Raw genomic sequence first — 23,502 nt, 5'->3', positions numbered from 1 at the left:
GAGAGTTTCACTATTGATGATGAGAGAATGGGGGGGTAGACAAAGGTCATACAGTGATGTGAGATTGCTGTTCAATGAAAACTTTCGTAATGAAGGCGAAGGTATTTCAATATCGACTGTATCTCGCAGCATCAAGCGATTTGTAGAAACTGGCAGTAATAAAACCGCCAAAAATCTGGGAGGCCAAGGTCCCAAACGACAGAAGAACGACAATTTGAAGTAGCCCAATCATTTATTGAAAATCCCAGATTGTCAATTAGAAAAGTATCTCAACAGCTTCAAATGAGTGTATTGTCAATTTCCAAAAATCTAAAGACCATTAAGTTCCACCCCTACAAAATTCATTTCCACCATGAGTTGAATGAGGATGATTTTGACCACAGGGTGCAATTTTCAGAAATTATGATGCATAGAATTGATCAGCAACCGAACTTTTTGCATAATATCGTTCTTTCAGACGAAGCGTCTTTTGAAATTACTGGTAAGGTAAACCGTCATAATTTTAGATATTGGGACAACGAAAATCCTCATTGGATGCTTGAAGCACATACGCAGCGACCTCAAAAATTGAATGTTTGGGCAGGTCTTTATGATAATCAAGTGGTTGGGACTTTTTTTATAAATGGGAATTTGAACTCAGAAACCTATCTGCAGCTTCTGACAGACCAAAAAATTGTTCCATCAATACAGGAGATTGTTGGTAATAATTTTGATGATGTTTGATTCCAGCAAGATGGGGCACCGCCACATTATGGACGCATTGTTCGAAACTAATATTTAAACGATACTTTCCCTAATCAATGGATAGGTAAAAGAAGAACAATCGAATGGCCACCGAGATCGCCCGACATTGCACCACTTGATTTCTTTCTTTGGGACTGCATAAAAAATAAAGTTTATTTCACTAAACCTCGTAACCTGGATGAGCTTCAACAACGGATCATAGACGAATGTGCTGCAATACCTCCAGAAATGATAAGGAGTGCGACTGACAATTTGTACGTCCGCTTAGCACACTGTCAAACGGTCAATGGAGAACATTTTGAACATCTCTTGTAATCTCAGGCTGAGTTACAAGATGCTTTGCCTTCAGTGGTCGGGTTTGAGACACCTTGCCTTCAGTGGTCGGGTTTGAGACACCTTGCCTTAAGTGGCCGGGTTTGAGACACCTTGCCTTCAGTGGTCGGGTTTGAGACATCTTGCCTTCAGTGGTCAGGTTCCGAGACGCTTTACTTTCAGTAGACTTCACGATCAGTGAAGTAACGTAAAACGCATAATTTTGAGAACAAGGTTGAAAACGTCATCCAAACGTAAAATTTTTCAATCTTGACACTTTTATGTCAAAAATATGGATTTTCAGTCCTAAAAAAGTCCGGTTTGACTTTAATAATAATCTTAACTCATGACCTTGAGAATAAGGGCAAGGTCACGGCTGAATGTCCCTCGTTGACCTCTACATTCTTATTCTTATGCGTAACATTGCTCCCTAGCAGGTGCATTTTCAAAGATATTCGCGTTTTCAGCCTAAAACAAGTTTCGATCTTTATGTGACCTTCAGAGGTCAAATTTGGCAGTGTTTAATGTCATATCCGAACGTAAAATTTTCCACTCTTTTCATTTCTGGTGTCAAAAATATGGGGTCCCATTAAAAAATTTGACCTGACTTTGAAATTATCTTCAAGGTCATTGTCAAGGTCAAATCCAATGTCACCGTCAGATAGCCAGGAAAAATCATAAAAACCCAGTACTTCGCATTTTTTCTAGGACTCATATTTTTCGAGTTATTCTGCTCTTCCGGGACTTTTATAACACCCTGTATATTTGTAAAAGAACTTATTTCTTCTTTATTTTGCAAAAGCTTTATTTTAATAGAATATGTACATACAGTTTGCACAAAAGTTTTTTATAGAGCTAATGCATACACGATATACAGGTTGGTCGCTTTTGGGGAAACGTCTATATTTACATTTTTCTTACTCTACAAATAAGTGTTTAGATTTGGAGGAGAAAGAACCTGCTCTACTACTATTCTTACGCCACTACGTAACCGTATGGCACAGAGTGACCTGTGTCGTCGAATCTACGTTTTAGGAGCACCGGCACGCATGACTTGCTCTCGTCTCTCGTTATAGTGTCGTGAAACGCTGTACGACGAATCGCTCTAAAACGTTGATTTATCGAAGTTTTCCTCTCATCCTCCTTCTCTTACTCGTTCTCATCGATAGGTATTTTATTGGTGACTAATAAGTTTTTTATACTACTAAAATTAATATATTTCGAAGTCTCAAAGTTCAAAGTTATCCCCTTTACTTTGCAAACTTCATGGATTTTACCTTGTGGAGTGCGAACGACATAGGCATAAAATTTCGGGCCTCCGGATACAAAGGATTCTATGTAGCTACCTTGACCATAACTTTCGAGTTTGACCGTCATATCGCCCAAGAAATTACCCGTACGCGGCTCGTACTCATTGGGGTCACCGGTGTTCAAATATATATATGAATCAGTATCATAATATAACACTCTACGATCTAATTTTTCTAAATAAGCGTACAATTTCAAGCGTACCTGTCGTACGCGTACCAATTTCCGTCGTATAGGTTGCAGTTGCAATGTAGGTGTAGTTGCAGAGGGAACAAGCGCCTCTTGTCGTAATCGCCATGAGACGTAGAGAACCTCATCGTTCACGGGCAATATGTTTATGATTTCATGCTCGAAACTCGTGAGCAGCGACATGAAATGTTCGCGCGTCTTAACGACCTCGGTATTCGACAGATTAGATCGCTGACTGAATTTACCCCAGAACGAATTGAGGCAAAGCTTCGCAACCGAACGCAACCCCGAATTTACCGCGATGTTGTTTCTATCGAGAACAATACCTTCTGTTTTTTCGTATTCCCGCAGGTATCGCTCTTTGGCCTCTTCATCGTCGATGCATTCAGCAGGCCATCCGCTAGCCTCTTGCTTAAGTTGCAGAAAGTTGATATATCACGCGAACATACCTCCCAACCGAGTACTTGGGTCGTATTGCGAAATCTTATATTTCGAAATCTCGCTCACGGACCTGACACTATAGCCCTTCTCTATAGCCTTCCGTAATTCACAGGATACCCAGATATCCTCGAATTCTCGATCGGCCGGATTATCATGTGTGCATAGAGATTGAGAAAATGTCTCGCAGCAGCTACGGCATAGGGCGAACAATAACTTTCCGCGAATGCGAAATGGGAGTACAGGGTGAAAGAGATCACGCGGAGTGAACACCTTGCACCGTACGATCCCCTCCACTCTGCTGAAGTCAAAATCGGGAGCTATACCAATCAAGGCAGAACATTCTTCGCCCACGTACACGTCCAAGCGGTGACCAAGCGAAAAAGAACCCGTCTTTAGCACAAACGGGTACAAGGAGCATACGTCTACGTAACGTATCTTCTCCGTACCCGTAACATCGTACCGGGTGACGATGTTCCCTGTACGACTACCGAAGAACGCTTCACGAGGATCGAGAGGCTCAATTTTTAACATCGAGTAATTCGTAAAGAAATCGTATCGGTTGATTGTCCTGCAACTCCCGATCGAAGACGCACTCCCACTTCTCCGTTACGATGTAACCTAGCTTCTGTAGACGAGATGTCACGCGCGTATGCTCGTATCGCGACTCAATAGTATCCCCCTTCACGGTGGTCGAGAGCGGGCTATCACGATTCACCCTGAAACACGCGGGACATCCATGCCAAAAACACCCGTGAAATTGCAACACGTGTCATTGCGCAGGATTCGTTGTCTCGTAATACCCATCGACGAGCAGCCCTTTCGGTATGCGATGTTCGCGAGATCTACCTGCATGAGTTATAGTATGACCGAGCTCGCGCTCCATCCACAACAACCATTTTAACGCTTTGCGGGATTGATTGACACGCCGATACCCACCCGAAGGAATAATACCTATCTCCTTTTCACGCAGAAAGTTTTTACGAAAAACTCTCATGCACGTAGAGGCGATGGTTGTGCATTCTTCAAAAGGCCGTACTTTTCCACAATCCAGGAAAATCTTACGGAACACAAGACAAGCCCGTCGAAGAATATCGACATCGTTCCGGCAATAGCTCACTATTTCCCATTGGAAATCAAATTCTATGTTTTTGCGCACCATGTCCTCGTGCCATTCTAAAAACCGCTCACGCTCAGACGGTCTCATTGTTTCGGAAGAATAGTATCTTGCATCTGGTATCGGTCCGATGTAATGTTGATTTTCGACAATGTTAAATAAATGCGGAAACAGGCCTTTGCCTGCTGTATCCTTTAACACGAAGGCTTTTGATAATGCTGACAAGCGCATAGGCATATAATTAACACTGTCGATAAATTTTGTTTGCCCAACGGTTAACAATATGATCTTCGTACCATTTAAAATAAGCTTGGGTTCCACCCAATTATCGTTCTCGACCAAGTACCGTAGGATAAATTGCGCATCGAATGCGCTTGCGTTGTGTGCGATGCAGATGATCTGTTTGAAACTCTTCCTCGGTCTCGTGACAAAATCGACGAATTATTTCACCGGATTGTCTCGAAATATAAATTCGCGCATCCCGCACCAACGACATCGCAACGCCATATCGTCTACACTCATGCAGCTTTCACATATCTACTGCAACACAGAGCGTCACAACGTGAGTTTTAACATTTTCTATGTCTTCGATCGTATCGTCTTGACGCATCTCAAAATCATAGAAAGGCAATGCGACCTTTTACGCGCTTACTTGTTTCTGTCGCTTCGTCAATGTCATCAACTACGTTTTCGTTTCCTACTCGCTGCGGATTCATCGTGTCGGATGAACCAGTGTCGCATTGAAGTGGTTTCATATAACATAGATGATTCATTGGTTGCAACGCGTTGCAAACACGACAAAAGATCTCATTGCAATTGTGTTTGTTCCTCAAGTTTCACAAACGGCCACAGTCGCTGCAAACTCTCAGGATATTACAGATGCTCAAAGATGAAGTGCCTTGGAGTGATTTTTGCGCACGATGACGCTCGAAACACACCGACCCGTAAAATTCATATTGACACGCGGCACATCGTATTAGTTCTACGCCTGATACCTCGCATGCTGGAACGCCGTGACATCGTCGACATGCGTTTGAGCACCGATGCCCTCTTTCCGGCTTATATCCGCTATTACAACGTACACAATAACCTTGGCTGCCCGATGCAGCTTTTAAATTTAATATTGGATTGTAATGACTTATTTCATAGTACATAATATTCAGAGTCGTTTTAGCTTCGCGCCCGTGGGAGGTGAGTACGCTGCTACCATCGTACATGAGGGGCGCACTACGTGCGAAGGAACTAAAGTAATAAACAACGATCACGATATCGTTGCTGGCAAGATAATGCTGGAAACGCTCGATCTCGGGAATACCACACCCTTCTTCAGGTATACAGACACCGGCTTTCCGTGTCAGTTCGACTGCTACGTCTCGTTGTAATATAGAATATTGCTTCCTCACAGAATTCCATTTATCATGTACTTCTCCTGTGCGCACATTGCCGCATTCGTTGTACACTATCGCAGCGACGAGCGAACGGGGAAAGCACAAATTGTCAAAGTTGTTTATAGTAAGGATCGAGTGTTTCGCTATATCTTCGTGAGTTAGTTTATATGATTTCTTTCCACGACCAGAAAGTGCCGCGACATTGAAAATATTAATTTTGAAATGTTCTAAAATATCATGACATCCGGCACTCTGCGCTAACAAATTCACAAGATTCCAAATCTCGTTGTAGGTCAAGTCCCGAGCGGGACAAAGCGATAAACCCGCAGGCCCCCGCGTTAAGTCCGAAGAAGCAAGCGTCAACCCCACGTAGTTGTTCGCGCCACCCGAATTTACCGCGTGATCGTAGATTTCCTGAAAAGCATTTTCTAAATATTCATAATGTTGGCTCCTTCTGGAGGTGGGAGAATTCGAATATTCAACTCCCTCACGAGAATATTAAATTTTCTATAATTATACGACTTTTCCCTGAGTATTTCAATACATTTATATAAGGATCACGATTGTTAACCGTGTCGGCTTTTGCTGTTGCTTCGCACACTCTTTGGTCTTCGCTTTTGTCCCTTCGATGTTCTTTCGACTGTTCGTATCCATTACCCTGTTGTACTATAAATATGAATTGAAAATGTTATACAGGTATAAATTTTACGCACAATTAGAATAAAAATACAACTAAGAATATAAGATATTTTCTCTTACCTTTTCTTACCTTCAACTAGTGTAGCCTGCGAGATTCGGAAGTCCTGGATTTCACCAGCTTCACTTGCGTCTTGCGTCGTTTCATCGACTCCATTGTCATTGTACTCGATGATGTTACCCGTGACGTGAACAGCGTCGTCATGACTAATATCAATGCCGTTTTCATTCATATTGCAGGTAATATCTTTGTCAGTTCTCACTATTTTATTACGACTTGCTAAAATTTAATATTAAACACGATATTAAACACGAGGCTCTACAAGAGAATAATCTTATATTTATTTTTCCTTATACTCACAGGTAGATTTCGTTGACGAGGAAGCCTTATACTCGAACGAGAGCGGCTCTTTGGATTTCCGCTTCGTACAGTATTGGTGAGAACTGAGAAAATGAAGAACACAAGAACGTATTCGTGAACACCAGCATTTATTAGACTTATCCTTTTATGTCACATCACAGCGAAAGGAAATTACGAGGTATATCCAGAAAGTAAGAATACAAGGGCTGTGTAAGACATAGGGATTTTTTTGTTGCAAAGTTGGCACCCGTGACGTGTAGAGGGGTTCGTAACGGTCATAATAAGCCATCGAGCGCCTTTGTCAGTTACGAAATGTCGCAGAAGCCTAATACGTCAACCAGTGCGTCCTCCGTTCGCTCCACCTACAGCAGGTGTGAGATTCGTTCACTTAATTGTGACTGGGGACGAAACGTGAGTGTGTCACTATACTCCTGAGTCAAAAAGACAGTCTCTGCAGTAGCGCCATATCCATTCTCCATCCTCCAAAAAATTCAAAGTTCAATCTTCAGAGAGGAAAATCATGGCGTCCGTATTTTGGACCGGAAAGGGCTCTTGTTAGTCGATTTCATGCCCAAAGGGATCACCATAAATGCTGCTGCATATTGTGAGACCCTAAAGAAGTTGAGAAAAAAAATCAAAGACAAAAGGAGGGGAATGCTGACTCGTGGTATGTCTCTCCTTCAGGACAACGCCAGACCCCATACCGCCCGGCTCACTCAAGACCTGCTCGTGTCGTTTGGATGGGACATTGTGATTCACCCACCCTACTCCCCTGACCTGGCACCCTCGGATTACCATCTTCTCAATAAATTGAAGGAGTTCTTGGGCGGAAAGCGCTTTTCGAACGATGAGGTCATGCAGACTGTGACAAAGTGGCTTCAGGGGGTGGAGCGAACGATATACGACGAGGGTACACAAAAGCTGGTGCCCAGGCTTCAAAAGTGCATTGACCTCAACGGCGATTATGTGGAGAAATAATAACATATTTTGGCACATACCATAAATTAAATTTCAGTAAAGTTAAGTTTAAAGTAAATTTCAATAAAATATATTCATTTTCCGATTTTAAACAATTGTTGTATTCTTACTTTCTGGATGTACCTCGTATAAAAGAATAAAAGAATAATCCTTTTTCTTTTCATATCTATATCTCGCATTCTCAGACGTGAAAAATGCGAGTTCCGTGCGGTTCCCTTAGGCCCTACACGAAAAACGTTTTGTAGAATTGTCTGTTTATCTAAATTTAGATGCGTGGAAGGAAACATAAGCAGTTTTGACTAGGACAGGACTCCGGTTCACAAAAGACATGTAAAGGGCATTTTCTCATCCGCTGATTCGGCAAATATTGGGTCTGGGAAAAAGTTCGTGGCGTTTTTTTAGTAAAATTCAACTGGTTTTCTTATAGTGTGAAAATGAATTTATTTAAACCAAATATGCTTTATTATTATCGATAATGTTTTGCCATTTTTCGGGTAGAGCTATGATGCCATCGGTGAAGAATTTCTGTGGTTTCTGGTTAAAAAACTGAATCAAGTGGTTTTCACAGGCTTCTTTTGAAACCAGCTTAATTCCATTGAGAGAATTCTGCAGAGATCGGAACAAGTAATAGTCAGAGGGTGCTATGTCTGGACTATACGGTGGATGCATCAAAACTTCCCAACCAAGCTCTCGCAATTTTTGACGGGTCATCAAAGAAATGTGTGGTCGGACGTTGTCATGATGGAAGACAACACCTTTCCTATTATTCAATTCGGGCCGTTTTCTTTCAATTGCCTGGCGTAATCTTTCTAGTTGTCCACAGTAGAATTGAGAATCAATGGTCTGACCAACTGGAAGTAGCTCATGGTGGACGATTCCCTTCCAGTCCCATTACATACACAGCATCATCTTTTTCAGCGTCAATCCTGGCTTCGCGAACGCTTGTGACGGCTCACCATCCCTTATCCACGATCTTTGATGCTTCCGATTGTCGTACGTGATCCATTTTTCATTACCGGTTATGACACGTTTCAGAAATGGTTCGATTTCATTGCGTTTCAGCAGCGTATCGCAGATGTTAATTATGTTATCATGTTTCTCGCGCTCAACTCATGAGGAACCCATACATCGAGCTTCTTTTTGTAGCCAGCTTCGTGTAAATAGTTCAAAACAGTTTTGTGGTCAATGCCTAGCTCCATACCAATATCGACACTACTGCTTATCTTGCTGGACTTTTTCAAGAATTTCATCAGCTTTTTCAGTGATTGGACGACCAGAGCGTGACTCATCTTTCACATCAAAATTACCAGAATGAAAGCGAGTGAACCATTTCCGCGCAGCAGATTTTGATAAAGTACCTTCACCGTACACAGCATAAATTTTTTCACACTGCACAGAGTTCTTCCCTTTGTCGTAATAATATTGCAAAATATAGCGCAATTTTTCATTACTTTCCTCCATTATCAAACGCAAACAACTTTCCAACCACTGCACCAATTTCGATGTTTATACACTCAAAGTAACGCTCGAAGTGTCACCTTTCCAAGGAGCGTTTAGTGGTGTCGCTGCGATCTGTGTTTCTTGAGTTATTTGCAATTGACGCCATCTATCGGGAAAAACGCTACGAACTTTGTCCCAGACCCAATATAATGCTTATTCCCGCGATAATATAAAACCCGTCGGAATCTGTAGGGTTCGCGCATTCCGTTCAGTCACAAAAGAATAAACCTTATCGCGGCCACAAAAGAATAAACCTTATCGCGGCCACAAAAGAATAAACCTTCTTTCTTCTCGTTTTTATAAATTCTCAGATGTGAAAAAATGTGCGTCATTCCTTTGCGGCCTACACAAACGATTTGTAGAAATGTGTTTATCTAAACATAAATTTAGATGTAAGGATGGACGATATAATCGGTTTTGACTACAATAAAGTCCGATTGGAAACTTTCGCAAAAGACCGTAAAATGTATTTTCCCATCCACTGCTTCGACAAATATAACGCCTGCTCCCACGACATCATGAAACCTGTAGGAACACGTACGCTCTGAGAAATTCTAGAACGTTCTAGGCTGAATCATTTAACAAATATTGAGAAATAAATTTATTTGTTGTATGCACACAGAACTACCCCTCCACTTTTCTTTTTCCTATAAGAAGCCCGTTGAGCTGGGCCCAAACCATTTGAGCTTCTTCAGTCTTAGTACTCGTTTCGTGTATACGAAGTATATTAGTTCTCGTGTTTTCACCTGTGGGATAATAAGTTCTTGTGAGAAACATAATGGCGAATACTAACGCAAACGCAGAATTTAAGAAGATCGCGTATGGTGACTCTGGGGAGGCTCGCTATGAGAGCTAAATGCTTCTCTCCACTACTTATCCCCTCAACATTTCGCATACCAAGAGGATGCAAATCGGATTGCGGGCATCAAACGACGGGACAACGTTCGAGCCTACAATAAAACTATCCGGCAATACCTCTACAGGGATCCAGTTCGACTTCGCCACATGGGAAAAGTTTAAGGAGTACATGAAACACATAGGCGATTACTTGCACTCGGTAACCAGGGCCGTGCCGGAGCCCGTCCATATCAACGATGTGACTATCACCTTTATCATAGCGTATGGGACAAGGGCGATCATGGTGACTGAAAATACGAAAACGACCGAGGTGAACACCGCATCGAAGAGGATGCCTACCGATTCATCCCAGGGACAGCAGCTGCCTTCGAAGAAACGAAAAGTCTACACGGTAAACATAGTGATGCAGGCAACATCTTTCGACGGGTTAGAACTTATAACAAAATATATTGACGCTCGATGTGAACAACTGCAAACGTTTGCAAAACTTGTAAACGATTGCGCCCGGTTTCTCGTAACGGATATAGAACTCAGGCTTCCCAAGAAAAACTTAGACGAGGACATCGTGAAACAGACGATCTTCGCAAACTATCAAAAAATCGTACAAAATGTACGTCGGCAATTAAAAGATTTAACGTTTCTAGATACTTATTTCTACATTATATTTCAAGAAATTACTTCGATTTATTTAAATGAAATTGTACGAACAATTTCAATCAATGTCTCATTTTAATTATAAAAAATAAAATGTGAATTAATTCTATAAAAAATATTGTGCATTCCTTTCTCTTCACCTCTTCTCTCTTCCCTGTGATTTCCAGTTCGAGATAACAAATCCTGTTGTAAACTTTTCGAGTTCGAAAGCGAGGGGATTCGCACATGTAAAAATATTTAGGTAGACATAGACCACAGGTATCGTCTTCCAACAATCACTGGGTAGTTTTTGTCCTCGAAATGATCCCTACCTGCTCGAACATGCTCCCACACGCTCAGGAGAGTCCAGAGTCGGGGTTTCATGGTGGGGGCCCGAGTCCCGTAGGTTCTAGAAGTTGCTAAATTTTTCACACGTGACGTTAATACTCTTCGTATGTACGCAATATAGCTACTTTCCATCAGCGTATAGCAGTAACGTAGTGTGCATAAGACGCTTGAGACTCTCGAAAGCCAGCGGACCGAGGTTCGAATCCGGCCAAGCAGGATTTTTCCAGAGACTTCGCACTAACCACACACACACACACACACGCCCGCACACACACACACACACACACACACACACACACACACATACACACACACACCTCTCCGTTCTACGTGTACGCCGTGAAACCAGTTTCTACCACAGAGCAGCAGTAGAGCAGTGGTAAGACGTTGACTCAAGAGCCTGCGGTCCTGGGTTCGAGCCTGGCAGAGTGCCTAGGAGATTTTTCCAAAAATAATATGCAAATTAACCAGCTGACCAAGAGCTAGAGAATCACAACAACGCCTAATATGAATAATAAAAATTTAATATTCAGATTACGCTAATTTTTATTCCGATGATTCAAATTTCCGCCATTTTCAGCCTTGGGGGTAGGTATGGCCACTCAAAACATTTCCCCTTCACTCGACCCTCCGGCGCCGGTGGGCATGGTCTAGTGGCGCCGGAGGGTCGAGTGGAGGGGGAATCTTTTGACTGGCCATACCTACCTCCATACTACTGCAGTTGCAATTTTGTGAGATTGCAAGTGAACGAGCGGTTACTAATCCAAATTTTTGTTTACATCTATAACATCTGTTTTTACGACAAACGCATTTTTTATTCAAATAGTACAATCTATCGCCATAATTATCGCTATTGATCAGATTCTATTGGGTGAGTGCAAAAGTTCGTGCGGAATTTCAATAAATGGAGTTATAAGCGTCGTGAAGTATTGTCATTAATACTTCCATCTACATATTATATAACGTTGGAAAGGTGACGTCTTCAGCTGTTATTAAAAAAAAAATCATTTGTTTTCATACAAACTGCTTCGAGAAATATCACTTTAAAAATGAGTATCGATAAGATGCATTTACGGCATGTTATGCTTTACGAGTTTCGGAAGGGAATAAACGTTGCCGCAGCCGTAAAAAACATTCAGGATATTTATCAGGATGAAGCACCAGCTAAACGAACTGTGGAAAAATGGTTTGCTAAATTTCGGCGCGGAGAATTTAACCTTGAAGACGAGCCACGCTCTGGTCGACCTTCTGACATTGATGACGATGTTTTGCGTACTTTAGTGCTCAATAACCCGCGAATTTTAACAGAAGAAGTTGCTACAGCACTAAACGTTGACCGATCAACCGCTTTTCGGCGTTTAAAAAAGATAGGATTCGATTTGAAGCTCGATATATGGGTGCCCCATTTGCTGACCGAGAAGAACAAAATCAAGCGAATTTCTGCAGCCGTTTCTTTACTCGGGCGGCTCAATAACGAGTCGATTTTGGATCGACTAATGACGGGCGATGAGAAATGGGTCCTCTACAACAATGTTCAGCGCAAACGGACATGGAAACAATCAGGTGAGCATGGTGACGCAATGCCAAAGGCCAGTTTGCACCCGATGAAGGTGATGCTCTCTATTTGGTGGGATTGCAAGGGCATAATCTATTTCGAGCTTCTCCCCGCTGGCGAAACGATTGATTCGGACAAGTACTGTCGCCAATTAACCAATCTGAATCGAGAAATAAAAGAGAAACGTCCGATTTTGTCAAATCGCAAGGGAGTCGTCTTTCATCACGACAACGCCAGACCACACGTTTCGAAAAAGACGCTGCGCAAACTGAAGAGCCTGAAATAGGATGTCTTAACGCATCCACCGTATTCTCCTGATATCGTACCATCTGACTATCACTTGTTCCGGTCATTGCAAAATTATTTAAATGGAAAAAACTTTGACTCTTTGGAGGCCTTAAAAACGGCGTCTCTTCGTTCTTCGAATCTAAACCGCGCAGTTTTTATGCTCGTGGCATCCGTATGCTGCCAGAACGTTGGGAAAAGATTATAGAAAACGATGGACAATATATCATTGATTGAATAAAGATTTTTGTTTGCCTAATCACTGTGTGACTTTTACTCACAAACTCCGCACGAACTTTTGCACTCACCCAATAATTCGAGAATATTTCATGAAGTACCAGATCTGTAAATATGAAACCGGAATTTGCCCATAGATGGCCCTAGCTGTCAATGTAATTACCGTCAAACTGCATCATTAGCGCCATTTCCACTTGTTGACATTTGACAAAAATTTTCAACTCACAACAATACAAGTTTCATACAACAGCATAATTTGTAATAGCGTTGAACATGTCGAATTTTGTGCCTGGAAGCTACGATTTGCGGGCAGCATTGATTTTCTGTTACCATTTGAAGAAAACTGCTGTAGAATCGCATCGAATGCTTGTCGAAGCTTACGGTAAGCATACTCTTGGTAAATCACAGTGCTTTGAGTGATTAAAAAAATTCAAACGTGGCGATTTTGACGTGAGAAACGAAGAACGTGGAAGACCACCGAAAAGTTTGAAGACAGCGAATTGCAAACATTGTAGGATGAGGATAACGCTCAAACGCAACAACGTCTTGCGGATCAATTAAATGTGACACGAGAAGCCGTCTCCATACGTTTGAAAGCCATGGGAAAGATCCAGAAGATGGGAAAATGGGTTCCACATGAACTGAATGAAAGACAGCAGGAAAACCGAAAAACCACTTGCGAAATGCTGTTCGCCAGGTACAAAAGAAAGTCATTTCTCTATCGAATTGTGACTGGTGATGAAAAGTGGATATATTTTGAGAATCCTAAGCGTAAAAGATCATGGGTAACTCCAGGCGAACCATCGACATCGACTGCAAGGCCAAATCGCTATGGACGGAAGACAATACTCTATGTTTGGTGGGATCAGAAGGGTGTGATCTATTATGAGCTGCTAAAACCTGGCGAAACCGTTCATACTGAACGCTACCGACATAAAAAAAAAAGTCCGAGTATTTTTCGAAAAAATTTGGCTAAATGTTAAGAAATACGTTTGTTTCATTTTCGATGGGCCAGTCTGTGTATACAGATTGTCCCATTTTAAATGCCCCAAGCAAATATATCGAAAAATACGGAAGATACGAAAAAATGTTTCAGACAAAAGTTATATAACTTTAAGGAGAACATAAAATAATTATATCAGTTTGTTTATAAATGGTGCCACTTTCGAGATATTCACTGATCATTACTTTTCTTAAACAGAAAACCCAATTTTTTATTATATCATCTTTTTCTACTAGTTAATTTGAACAATATTTGTTTTTTTTTCATATTTTCTTATTTGACTAACATATTTTTAAATATTTATAAGTAATACTTGATAACTTTTACAATATTTAACTTACGATATCTCGCTACCTGTTTGTCGAAAAAAAAGAGTGAAATACTAGACTTCTTTATTCTACTTGGTCTCAAGAATAGATTGTTATATTTGATTTTTATTAATTTGATGATTTTGAAATTTCCAAAAATCGACAAATTACAAAAGTTAGGGCACTATTGAAACAATATATTCTTAAGACCAAATAGACTAAAAGTCTAGTACTATTTTTCTTCCGACATATAGTTAGCAAGATATCGTAAGTTAAATTTGAAAAAGTTATCAAGTTTTTCTTAAATATCTAAAAAAATATTAGGCAAATAAAAAAAATATTTCAGAAAAAAGTTGTTCAAATTAATTGGTAGAAAAAGATGATATAATAAAGTTGCGATTTTCATTTAAGAAAAGTAATTATCAGTAATATCTTGAAAGTGGCGCCATCTATAAACAAACCACGTTTGATATAGAGTTGTTTTATGTCCCTCTTGAAACCATACAACTCTTGTATGAAATATTTTTCCACGTCTTCCATATTTTTCGAGATATTTGCCTAAGACGTTTAAAATGGGACATTCTGTATATTAAGTACATAACTTAATTCTTGGCCCCTAACTTCAATTGATGACGGTATCTATTCAAACTCATACTACTATGATCAAAAAATATAGGAATGGTTCAATAAAACGTAAGATTTGAATTTATTCAAAAAAATTTATTTCGTTCCCTTCAAAATAATCTCCTTCCACTGCAACGCACTTATGCCAACGTTTTTTCTAATCCTCAAAACATACTTTAAAGGAATTTTCGTGATACCTTTTTAGGACCCCTTAAGACGTAGCGAATTCTTTTTTATGGCATCAATCGACTCAAAACGTGACTACGAAGCGAAAATTTTAATCGAGGAAATAGGGGAAAGTCACACGGCGTCATATCAGATGAATACGGAGCTTGCGATATTTGTAGAATTTTTGGCTAAAAATCACGAACAAAAGCAGTATGAGGTGCACGCGCCGCAAGCCTAAATGATCTTTTACAATTGTTTGATCTATTGTTATAATTGTATGAAATCTAAATGATATTGGAACATATTCAATAATATCCCTAATTCAATAATGTCCCTAAACGACGATCATTGAGCACTAAATCTCTGACTTGAGCTACATGTTACTCATCAGTTGCAGTGGATGGTCTACCAGATCGTGGTTCATCTTCTTCTGGACGCCTTCTTTGCCTTCTTTGAATATTTTGTACCACTCGAAAACTGTTATTTTTGATAGAGAATTGTCACCAAAAGCTTTTTGCAACATTTCTAATGTTTTTATAGCAGTAATTCCGTTGCGAAAATAAAATTTAATGCACATTCTGTTCAATTATACTCGACATTTTGAAAAATTGCCGAAGCAAAAATTCTTTACACATAAAACAAACGTTTATGTGTAAACGAAACCAGACAATGACATACGGATTGTTGCTAGATGTCGATGAGTCATATCAACTTCTCTCTTCGGAACGAAAATAATATGCAGGTCCCAAACGCACGGCGTCTCGTCGCCATCTAGTACGCCCTCCTTCTTTCATGGTTTCCGAAGAGAGAAGATATCAAGAGAAAAAAACAACAGCGCCATCTTGCACGCACACAGTTTAAATGAACTATTGTCGATACTTTTTGATCACAATAGTTTTAGATTCAAACAAAATTACTTTTAAAAAGAAAGAAAAAACGCCAAATACACGCGTCCCAGCGTTTGTTCCGCAAAAAAAGATTTAAAATATTTTATAAAAAAGTAAGGACCAAGAAAATAATATTATGGAATGTTATTATATTATGGGATGTTATTTTAACTTCCCAAAAATTATTTCATTGCATGGAAAAAAATATTCAGCAAAAATTATTAATGCAAGTTTGTACAAAAATTGTTATTTTTTAATATCTTTTAAAAAATAAGTAATGAAATCAAAAAATTCCGCCAATTAATAATGCGGAAATATGTTGTACAAGACATGAAAAACGAAACAACGAAAGCAAATAAAATTAAAAGTAATAGAACAATGAGAAATAAAATTAAGATTTAGACAAAAACACTTGGCGTACCCAGGATGCATTCAAACAAAAGTTGTAATAGATTTAACATTTCGATCTTCTAATAATTGCGTTGGTACATTTTATAATTACATAATGGCAATCTATTCTAAAAGTTAATATTGAATGTGCTAATACTATTTATATATTTGACAGTTTATAATATCAGGGTACGCCAAGTGTTTTTATCTAAATCTTAATTTTATTTTTCATTGTTCTATTATTTTTAATTTTATTTGCTTTCGTTGCTTCGTTTTTCATGTCTTGTACAACATATTTTCGCATTATTAATTGGCGCAACTTTTTGATTTCATTACTTTTTTTTTAAAGATATTAAAAGGTAACATTTTTTGTACAAACGTGCATTAATAATTTTTCCTGAATATTTTCTTCCATGCAATGAAACAGTTTTTGGGAAATTAAAATATAACACCCCATAATATTATTTTCTTGGTTCATTTTCTTGGTTCTTTTTTCTTTTTAATTCTTTTAAATCTTTTTTTGTAAAACAAACGCTGGAACGTGTGTACTTGGAATTAATTTTTCTTTTTTTTTAAACAATTTTGTTTGGATTTCACAACTCTTTTTACACATTTGAATTATTATAAATAGTACTAAATTAGTAACATTTTCATCAAATATTGAAGATTCCTTTCTTGACTGTTCGATGTCGCTTATCTTATGCACATGTATTCTATACAGGGTGTCCCATTTTAAGTGTCCACCCCAAATATCTCTCTTATTTTTTATTTTAGAGAAAAATGGTTCAGACACGTTATGTATGGTTTCGAGGGGGCCATAAAATGGTATCATTGATTTGACCTTGAAGAGTCATTTGAAGGTCACGTGAAGGTTACCTCAATGTTTTTAGATAGCACCCCCTATGTTTTATTACATATTCTTGTGCTGACCTCGAGAGCTTCCCAAAACACTATAATCAAATGTTTTTTGGTGAAGTATTTTTCGAGTTATAAAGTTCCAAATTTACAAAATTTTGATAAAAATACAAAATATTTCGTAAAACATTCACTTTCCGATAGTCTTATCTTACATGATCCAACCAGTCAAGGCAAGATCCAAGCATGATCCAACCAGTTAAGGCAAGATCCAAATATGATCCAACCAGTCAAGGCAAGATCCGAGCATGATCCAGCCAGTCAAGACGAGATCCTGTATTGCCTGATAATCAATGAACTGTAACAATTGTGAAAGTGCAATTGTCAATTCTTTTAATGAAACAAATATCAAGAGGCTTGTTTCAAATTTCTTACTTGGGCAACTGTCGGTATTTTGGCGAAGTCTCAGACAGACGTATATTATTATCCATTGACTTTTTTTTTGATAAGACAGGAATTTTTTGTTTTTTGGAGCTGTTTTTCTTTATAATTATGGCTGCTTATTCACCAAATGAAATTGTGGACATGATTCGCATTTTGGGTGAGGCCAGGAATAATTACTCGGCAGCAGAAAGGCTTTATGCTGAAAGATTTCCAGACAGACGCCATCCTGATAGGAAAGTAATAAAAAAACTCTGCGACAGAGCTGAACAGGGTTTTCTTAGAAGAAACCGGCGAAAATCGGACCCTGATAAAGTCACATCATTGACTGTTATAGGTGCCGTTGCTTTGAATCCTCAAATCTCTACGAGACAAATTGAGAGGCAATACGGTATATCTAAATCAACAGTCAATCGTGTGCTCAAGCTCAACAAGTTTCACCCATATCACATTCATCTAACTCAGCAATTGGAAGAGAGGGACTACCAACGCCGTGTATGTTTTTGTAACTGGGCTCGAGATCAAATCCAACAAAATCCCCGGTTCATTGCTAATACGCTTTTTTCTGATGAAGCCACGTTTTGTAATAGAGGAGGCGTTAATAGGCATAACTGCCATTATTATTCAGATGCTAATCCACATTGGCAGAGAAGCCAAGAGTTCCAATGGCAATGGTCCATTAACGTTTGGGCAGGCATCCTGGGAGATGTTATTGTTGATCCATATTTTTTTTAAGAAAATCTCAATGCGGCAATCTATCTAAGATTTCTTCAAGATGACCTGCCCAACCTCTTGAGACATGTCGGCAATGATTTACTCGGACGAATGTGGTTCCAACAAGATGGAGCACCGGCTCATAGATCTCGAGCTGTTACACAATATTTAAACAATAGATTCCCGAATAAGTGGATTGGTATGGGCAGCCGAGTTCAAGAATGGCCCCCAAGATTACCCGACTTGACACCCCTAGATTTTTACTTCTGAGACTACATTAGAGATATAGTTTATTCGCAAAAGCCTACAACCGTTGAAAATATGAAAAACCGGATCAGACAGGTTTGCAGAAATATTAATGTGTTCTTGAAAAAGTTGGGGACGACTTTCACCATAGACTAGAGCTATGCATACAAGTAAATGGCCAAGTTTTTGAACACTTTAAGTAATTGTACACAAAAGAAGATCTTACCTTGACTGGCTGGATCATGCTCGGATCTTGCCTTGACTGGTTGGATCATGTAAGATAAGACTATCGGAAAGTGAATGTTTCACGAAATATTTTGTATTTTTACAAAATTTTGTATTTTTACAAAATTTTGTAAATTTGGAGCTTTATAACTCGAAAAGTACTTCACCAAAAAACATTTGATTATAGTGTTTTGGGAAGTTCTCGAGGTCAGCTATAAGAATATAATAAAAAGTAGGGGGTGCCATCTAAAAAAATTGAGGTAACCTTCACGTGACCTTCAAATGACTCTTCAAGGTCAAATCAATGGCCATCTTATGGCCCCCTCGAAACCATACAAAACGTGTCTGAACCATTTTTCTCTAAAATCAAAAATAAGAGATATTTGGGGTGGACACTTAAAATGTGACACCCTGTATATTAGAGCATATTCTCAAGTTCAACACAAGTTCAAAAAGTTTAGTTATATTTATTACTTTTAATCAAGAAATATAACTCTGTTACTGTTATCGTTACATTTAAAGTGATTAACATCTGTACTAAAAAATTACTAAAGACAAAAAATTACTTATCTTCTAACGTAAGCAGCACTAACTAAGCAGTGGTCACTCATTGTTTATTGAAAAATTTGCTATCACCATTACTAATTTTACAAGAATTCGTTATGATTCTGATAATTTAAAGAATAATGAACTGTTATAGAAAGAAACTGTTATAGACTGAGTTGACATAGATTTGTCAAGATAATGATCTTCAAAACTTGATAAAAATAATATCAACTCAGTACTTTCTATAATTCATTACTCTTTAAATTATCAGAATGATAACGAGTAGTTTTTGTAGAATTAGTAATGGTGATAGCAAGTTTTTCAATAAACAATGAGTGACCACTTTGTAGCGCTGTTGCATTAAAAGGTTAAAAGTAATTTTTATCTGTAATTTTTTAATACAGATATTAATCGTTTTAAATTCAACGATAACAGTAATAGAGTTATATTTCTTGGATAATAGTAATAAATATAACTAAACCTTTTGTGTTAAACTTAAGCATACATGTACATGAAATACGCATCACCGAACTGTTAAGAAAAGGATCTTCAAAACTTGATGAAAACCAACTCGGTTGTTACCAACTCAGTACTTTTAATAATAATTCATTATTATTTTACCAGAGTGATAACAAGCAGTTTCTGAGTAATGAATTATTATAAAAGATATTGCATAGATAACCATTTTATCAAATTTTAAAGATTTTTTTCTTGACATTTCAATGTGTATCTCATGCACATGTTTTCTACATACATTCTTAAGTTTAACACAAAAAATTCAGTTATATTTATTAGGAGTACAAATAAGTTTCTGCCGTTTAACAAAAGATGGCCCCACCAGAAGGTTATGTTGAAATTGTCAGATATAAAACGTAATATCGTAAGTTTGAACATCTGGTAACAACATAACCTTGAAGTATTAGTGACTCCGTATCAGCATCACATAATTTTTTTCGTGCGAAAATGTCAAGTTTTGTGCCGAATAAGCGTCGTTTGCGGGAACTTTTGATTTACTTCTTTAATTTGAAGAAATCTGCAGCTGAGGCGCATCGATTGTTTGTAGAAGCATATGGTGAGACTTTAAGTGAGAGAAGTTGTCGTGAGTGGTTTCAAAAGTTTAAAAACGGTGAGTTTGACGTGGAAGACAAAGAACGTAGTGGAAGGCCGAAAGTGTACGAAGACACGGAATTGGAAGCATTATTGGAGGAAGATTCGTGCCAAACGCAAGAAGAACTTGCACTTACATTAGAAGTGACTCAACAAGCAATTTCACATCGTTTAAAATCGTTGGGAATGATTAAAAAACAAGGAAATTGGGTTCCATATGAACTGAAACCGAGAGACGTTGAACGCCGATTTTGCACGTGTGAAATGTTGCTTGCCAAGCATAAAAGAAAGGGTTCTTTGCATCGTATAGTCACTGGTGATGAAAAATGGATCCACTACGATAACCCAAAGAAGAGAAAATCATGGAGACCACCTGGCCATGCTTCAACATCGACAGCCAAACCGAATATTCATGGAAAAAAACTCATGCTGTGTATCTGGTGGGATCAGCTTGGTGTCGTGTATTATGAGTTGCTCAAACCGAGCAAAACCATTACTGGAGCTCTCTACTGAACACAATTAATGAGATTGAGCCGAGCATTCAAGGAAAAACGTGCCCATTACTATTCCAGACACGATAAAATTATTCTCCTACATGACAATGCTCAGCCACATGTTGCAAAACCGGTCAAAACCTATTTGGAAACACTTAAGTGGGAAGTCCTACCCCACCCGCCGTATTCACCAGACATTGCCCTTTCCGATTATCATTTGTTCCGGTCGATGGCACATGGCCTGTCTAAGCAGCGCTTTACATCATATGAAGATACTAAAAATTGGGTCGATTCGTGGATAGCCTCAAAAGATGAAGAGTTCTTCCGATGTGATATCCGAATGTTGCCAGAAAGATGGGAAAAAGTAGTGGCTAGTGATGGACAATACTTAGAATAAAACGTAATGTACCGTTCTTTCACAATAAATTCCTAATTTTTGATAGAAAACGGCGGAAACTTATTTGTACTCCTAATATTTTCCAATGTTTTGTTGCGAGATCGATGTACGAGACGGTGGTAGTGAGGAGATTAAGACAAAACTTAATAAAGAAAGGGTTTTTTATTTCTCAGACCCTCCTTTCGCTGCTACGTTACAGTCGCGTCTTAGATATAGACATATGTCTGGTTCGGTCAGCCGGTGGTCTGGCTTTACCTTCTTTCGGCGACGGCAGTCGATTTATAGACTCGTCGCTGAAGGAATCTTGCAAATTTTGTGAAAACATCGCGTCACTTGCGACCTTTGTCTATACAGACAGTGCATTATTTGACTATTGCCTTTTTTAGACATTTTGGAATTTCCACTGTGTGGCGTGATGCTTAGCTTGCAACACGTGCGGTGCAGGTACAGTGTGCTTCGCATAGCACTTTTGCCAATATAATTAATGCATATTAATTATAGGTAATTCGTCATGCTCACTTAGGGTATGACAATTTCGGAGGTAATTAATGCCACTTCAGTGAGAATTCGGTGTCACAAATTATCCAAATTTTGAGATTTTGTTTTGTAAACGCGATCTTTTAAATAACCCCAAAAGAAAAAATCCAAGGGATTCATGTCAGGTGATCGGGCCACTCGATTGGTCCCCTCTTTCCTATTCATCTTTCAGGAAAAGTGTCGTTTAAAGACTGTCGTACCTGCAACCCAAAATGTAGAGGGGCACCATCCTGCTAAAATCAAATTGTATCAAAATTTAAACCGAAAATATTGCGAATAGCAGGAATAATATCGTTTCGAAGCATGGCAGCATATTTTTCAGCCGTTAGAGTTCCATCAATGAAGAATGGCCTTATTATGTGGGTTCCAATCCTATTCCCGCCCATACATAAGTTTTTGTAGATGTTGATTGATACATTTTGGTTACGATCTGTCGTCTGAGTGCGTACCGCTGGGTACAGTGTCAAATTGAAGAAGGTCAACAATTCAAACATTTATATTTGTAGACGTATACTCATTCAATCGTTCACTCACTCACTTTTTTACACACACACGCACACACGAGATGTAAATCCGACCGTGCAACCTCCACGCGGTACATCTTGGGTAATCCTAATGTCGGCGGTACTACAACCTTCGTGCCTTATAAATTCGGAAAGTACTTAACGAAAAAAAATCTTGTTATAGTGTTTTGAAAAGCTCTCGAGGTAAGCTACAAGAATATGTAGTAAAAAATAGGGGATTCCATTTACAAATATCAGGTTGACCTTGATCTGACCTTGGCAACGCCACCCAAGGTCAAGCGGATATTACCGTTGAATGCGTCTTTCTAAACCTTACAACTTTTGTCTAAAACATTTTCTTCTAAAATTCACTTTTTAAGAGATATTTGAGTGTTTTCAGACTTTTGCCGCATCCTATACAGGGTGTCACAGAACTTTGGGACACGGACTCCGTAGGGACATAGAGCTAAGTGAGAGGAACAAAAAAGTCCTGTACCATAATGTGAAAATCGTAATAGTTTTTTAATTATAACAGTGCAAAATTAGACGTTTTTCACGCAGTGATGCAAACTTTGATCCCCGAGCAGCATGACGTAGGCGACGGCGTGCGGCGGCGGCCCGCAGCGGCGCGAGGTAGCGCGTTGGGGACTAGATGAGCGTCGACTATCCACTGTCTCTTTCTCGCTCGTCTAGCTTGCCGACTGTGTGAGCCGCAAGATCTTTCTCGCTACGCCTATGCCTCTAATGCTGCGGAGTGGTAAGGACATGTAAATGTTATTAAATTCTTTCATTTTTCTTCCAGCTTCTTTTTAAAAGATACATGTTTTCTTGTTATAATAGATGCGTTATCGCATGACAGGGCAAGAATATTCTGAAACGGAGTCTGCAGTTAATACATTTCCGATCGAAATGCATTAAATAATTTATCAGCATTACAATCTCTTGCATCTACATCAATCAATTTTACTAATTGCAACCGAGTATCTAAAGTGTTGGAATTAACATATCGAACAAAGAATGTCATCCATTTATCGTTAGTTATATCTGATGTGTCGTCAATAAAAATGGAAAACTTAGTATTCTGAATGTTATTAACGACACGTTCCGTCT

At 39.0% G+C, this 23,502-nt stretch overlaps 2 protein-coding genes across 4 annotated transcripts in view; both read right to left on the bottom strand.

The window, feature by feature from the left end:
• DppIII (dipeptidyl peptidase 3) overlaps nt 1-23,502 on the bottom strand; it is a 171,283-nt gene that overhangs the window by 65,494 nt on the left and 82,287 nt on the right. The window contains exons 2-4 of one of the 3 annotated variants that reach the window (XR_003114417.1): nt 6,554-6,636; nt 6,256-6,472; nt 5,990-6,162 (exon numbers count right to left, since the gene is read on the bottom strand). The exons of 1 other annotated variant lie outside the window; for it this stretch is intronic. The gene's annotated coding sequence lies outside the window, so the exon portion shown is untranslated. Of the gene's footprint in view, nt 1-5,989; nt 6,163-6,255; nt 6,473-6,553; nt 6,637-23,502 lie in introns of those variants that run through there. One more of the 3 variants, XR_003114418.1, reaches the window with a different exon arrangement.
• Nucleotides 2,032-4,881, bottom strand: LOC112590728 (uncharacterized). The gene is made up of 6 exons (XM_025308143.1): nt 4,761-4,881; nt 3,795-4,326; nt 3,588-3,710; nt 3,061-3,478; nt 2,334-2,964; nt 2,032-2,144 (listed from the first exon to the last, which is right to left on the bottom strand). The coding sequence occupies exons 1-6, from the start codon at nt 4,879-4,881 to the stop codon at nt 2,032-2,034; spliced, it is 1,938 nt and encodes a 645-aa protein (XP_025163928.1).

Source organism: Harpegnathos saltator, unplaced genomic scaffold, assembly GCF_003227715.2.
Source record: "Harpegnathos saltator strain DR-91 unplaced genomic scaffold, Hsal_v8.6 scaffold14, whole genome shotgun sequence".
Classification (NCBI taxonomy): domain Eukaryota; kingdom Metazoa; phylum Arthropoda; class Insecta; order Hymenoptera; family Formicidae; genus Harpegnathos; species Harpegnathos saltator.
Note: the sequence above shows the minus strand (reverse complement) of the source record. Positions and strands in the feature narration are given on the sequence as shown.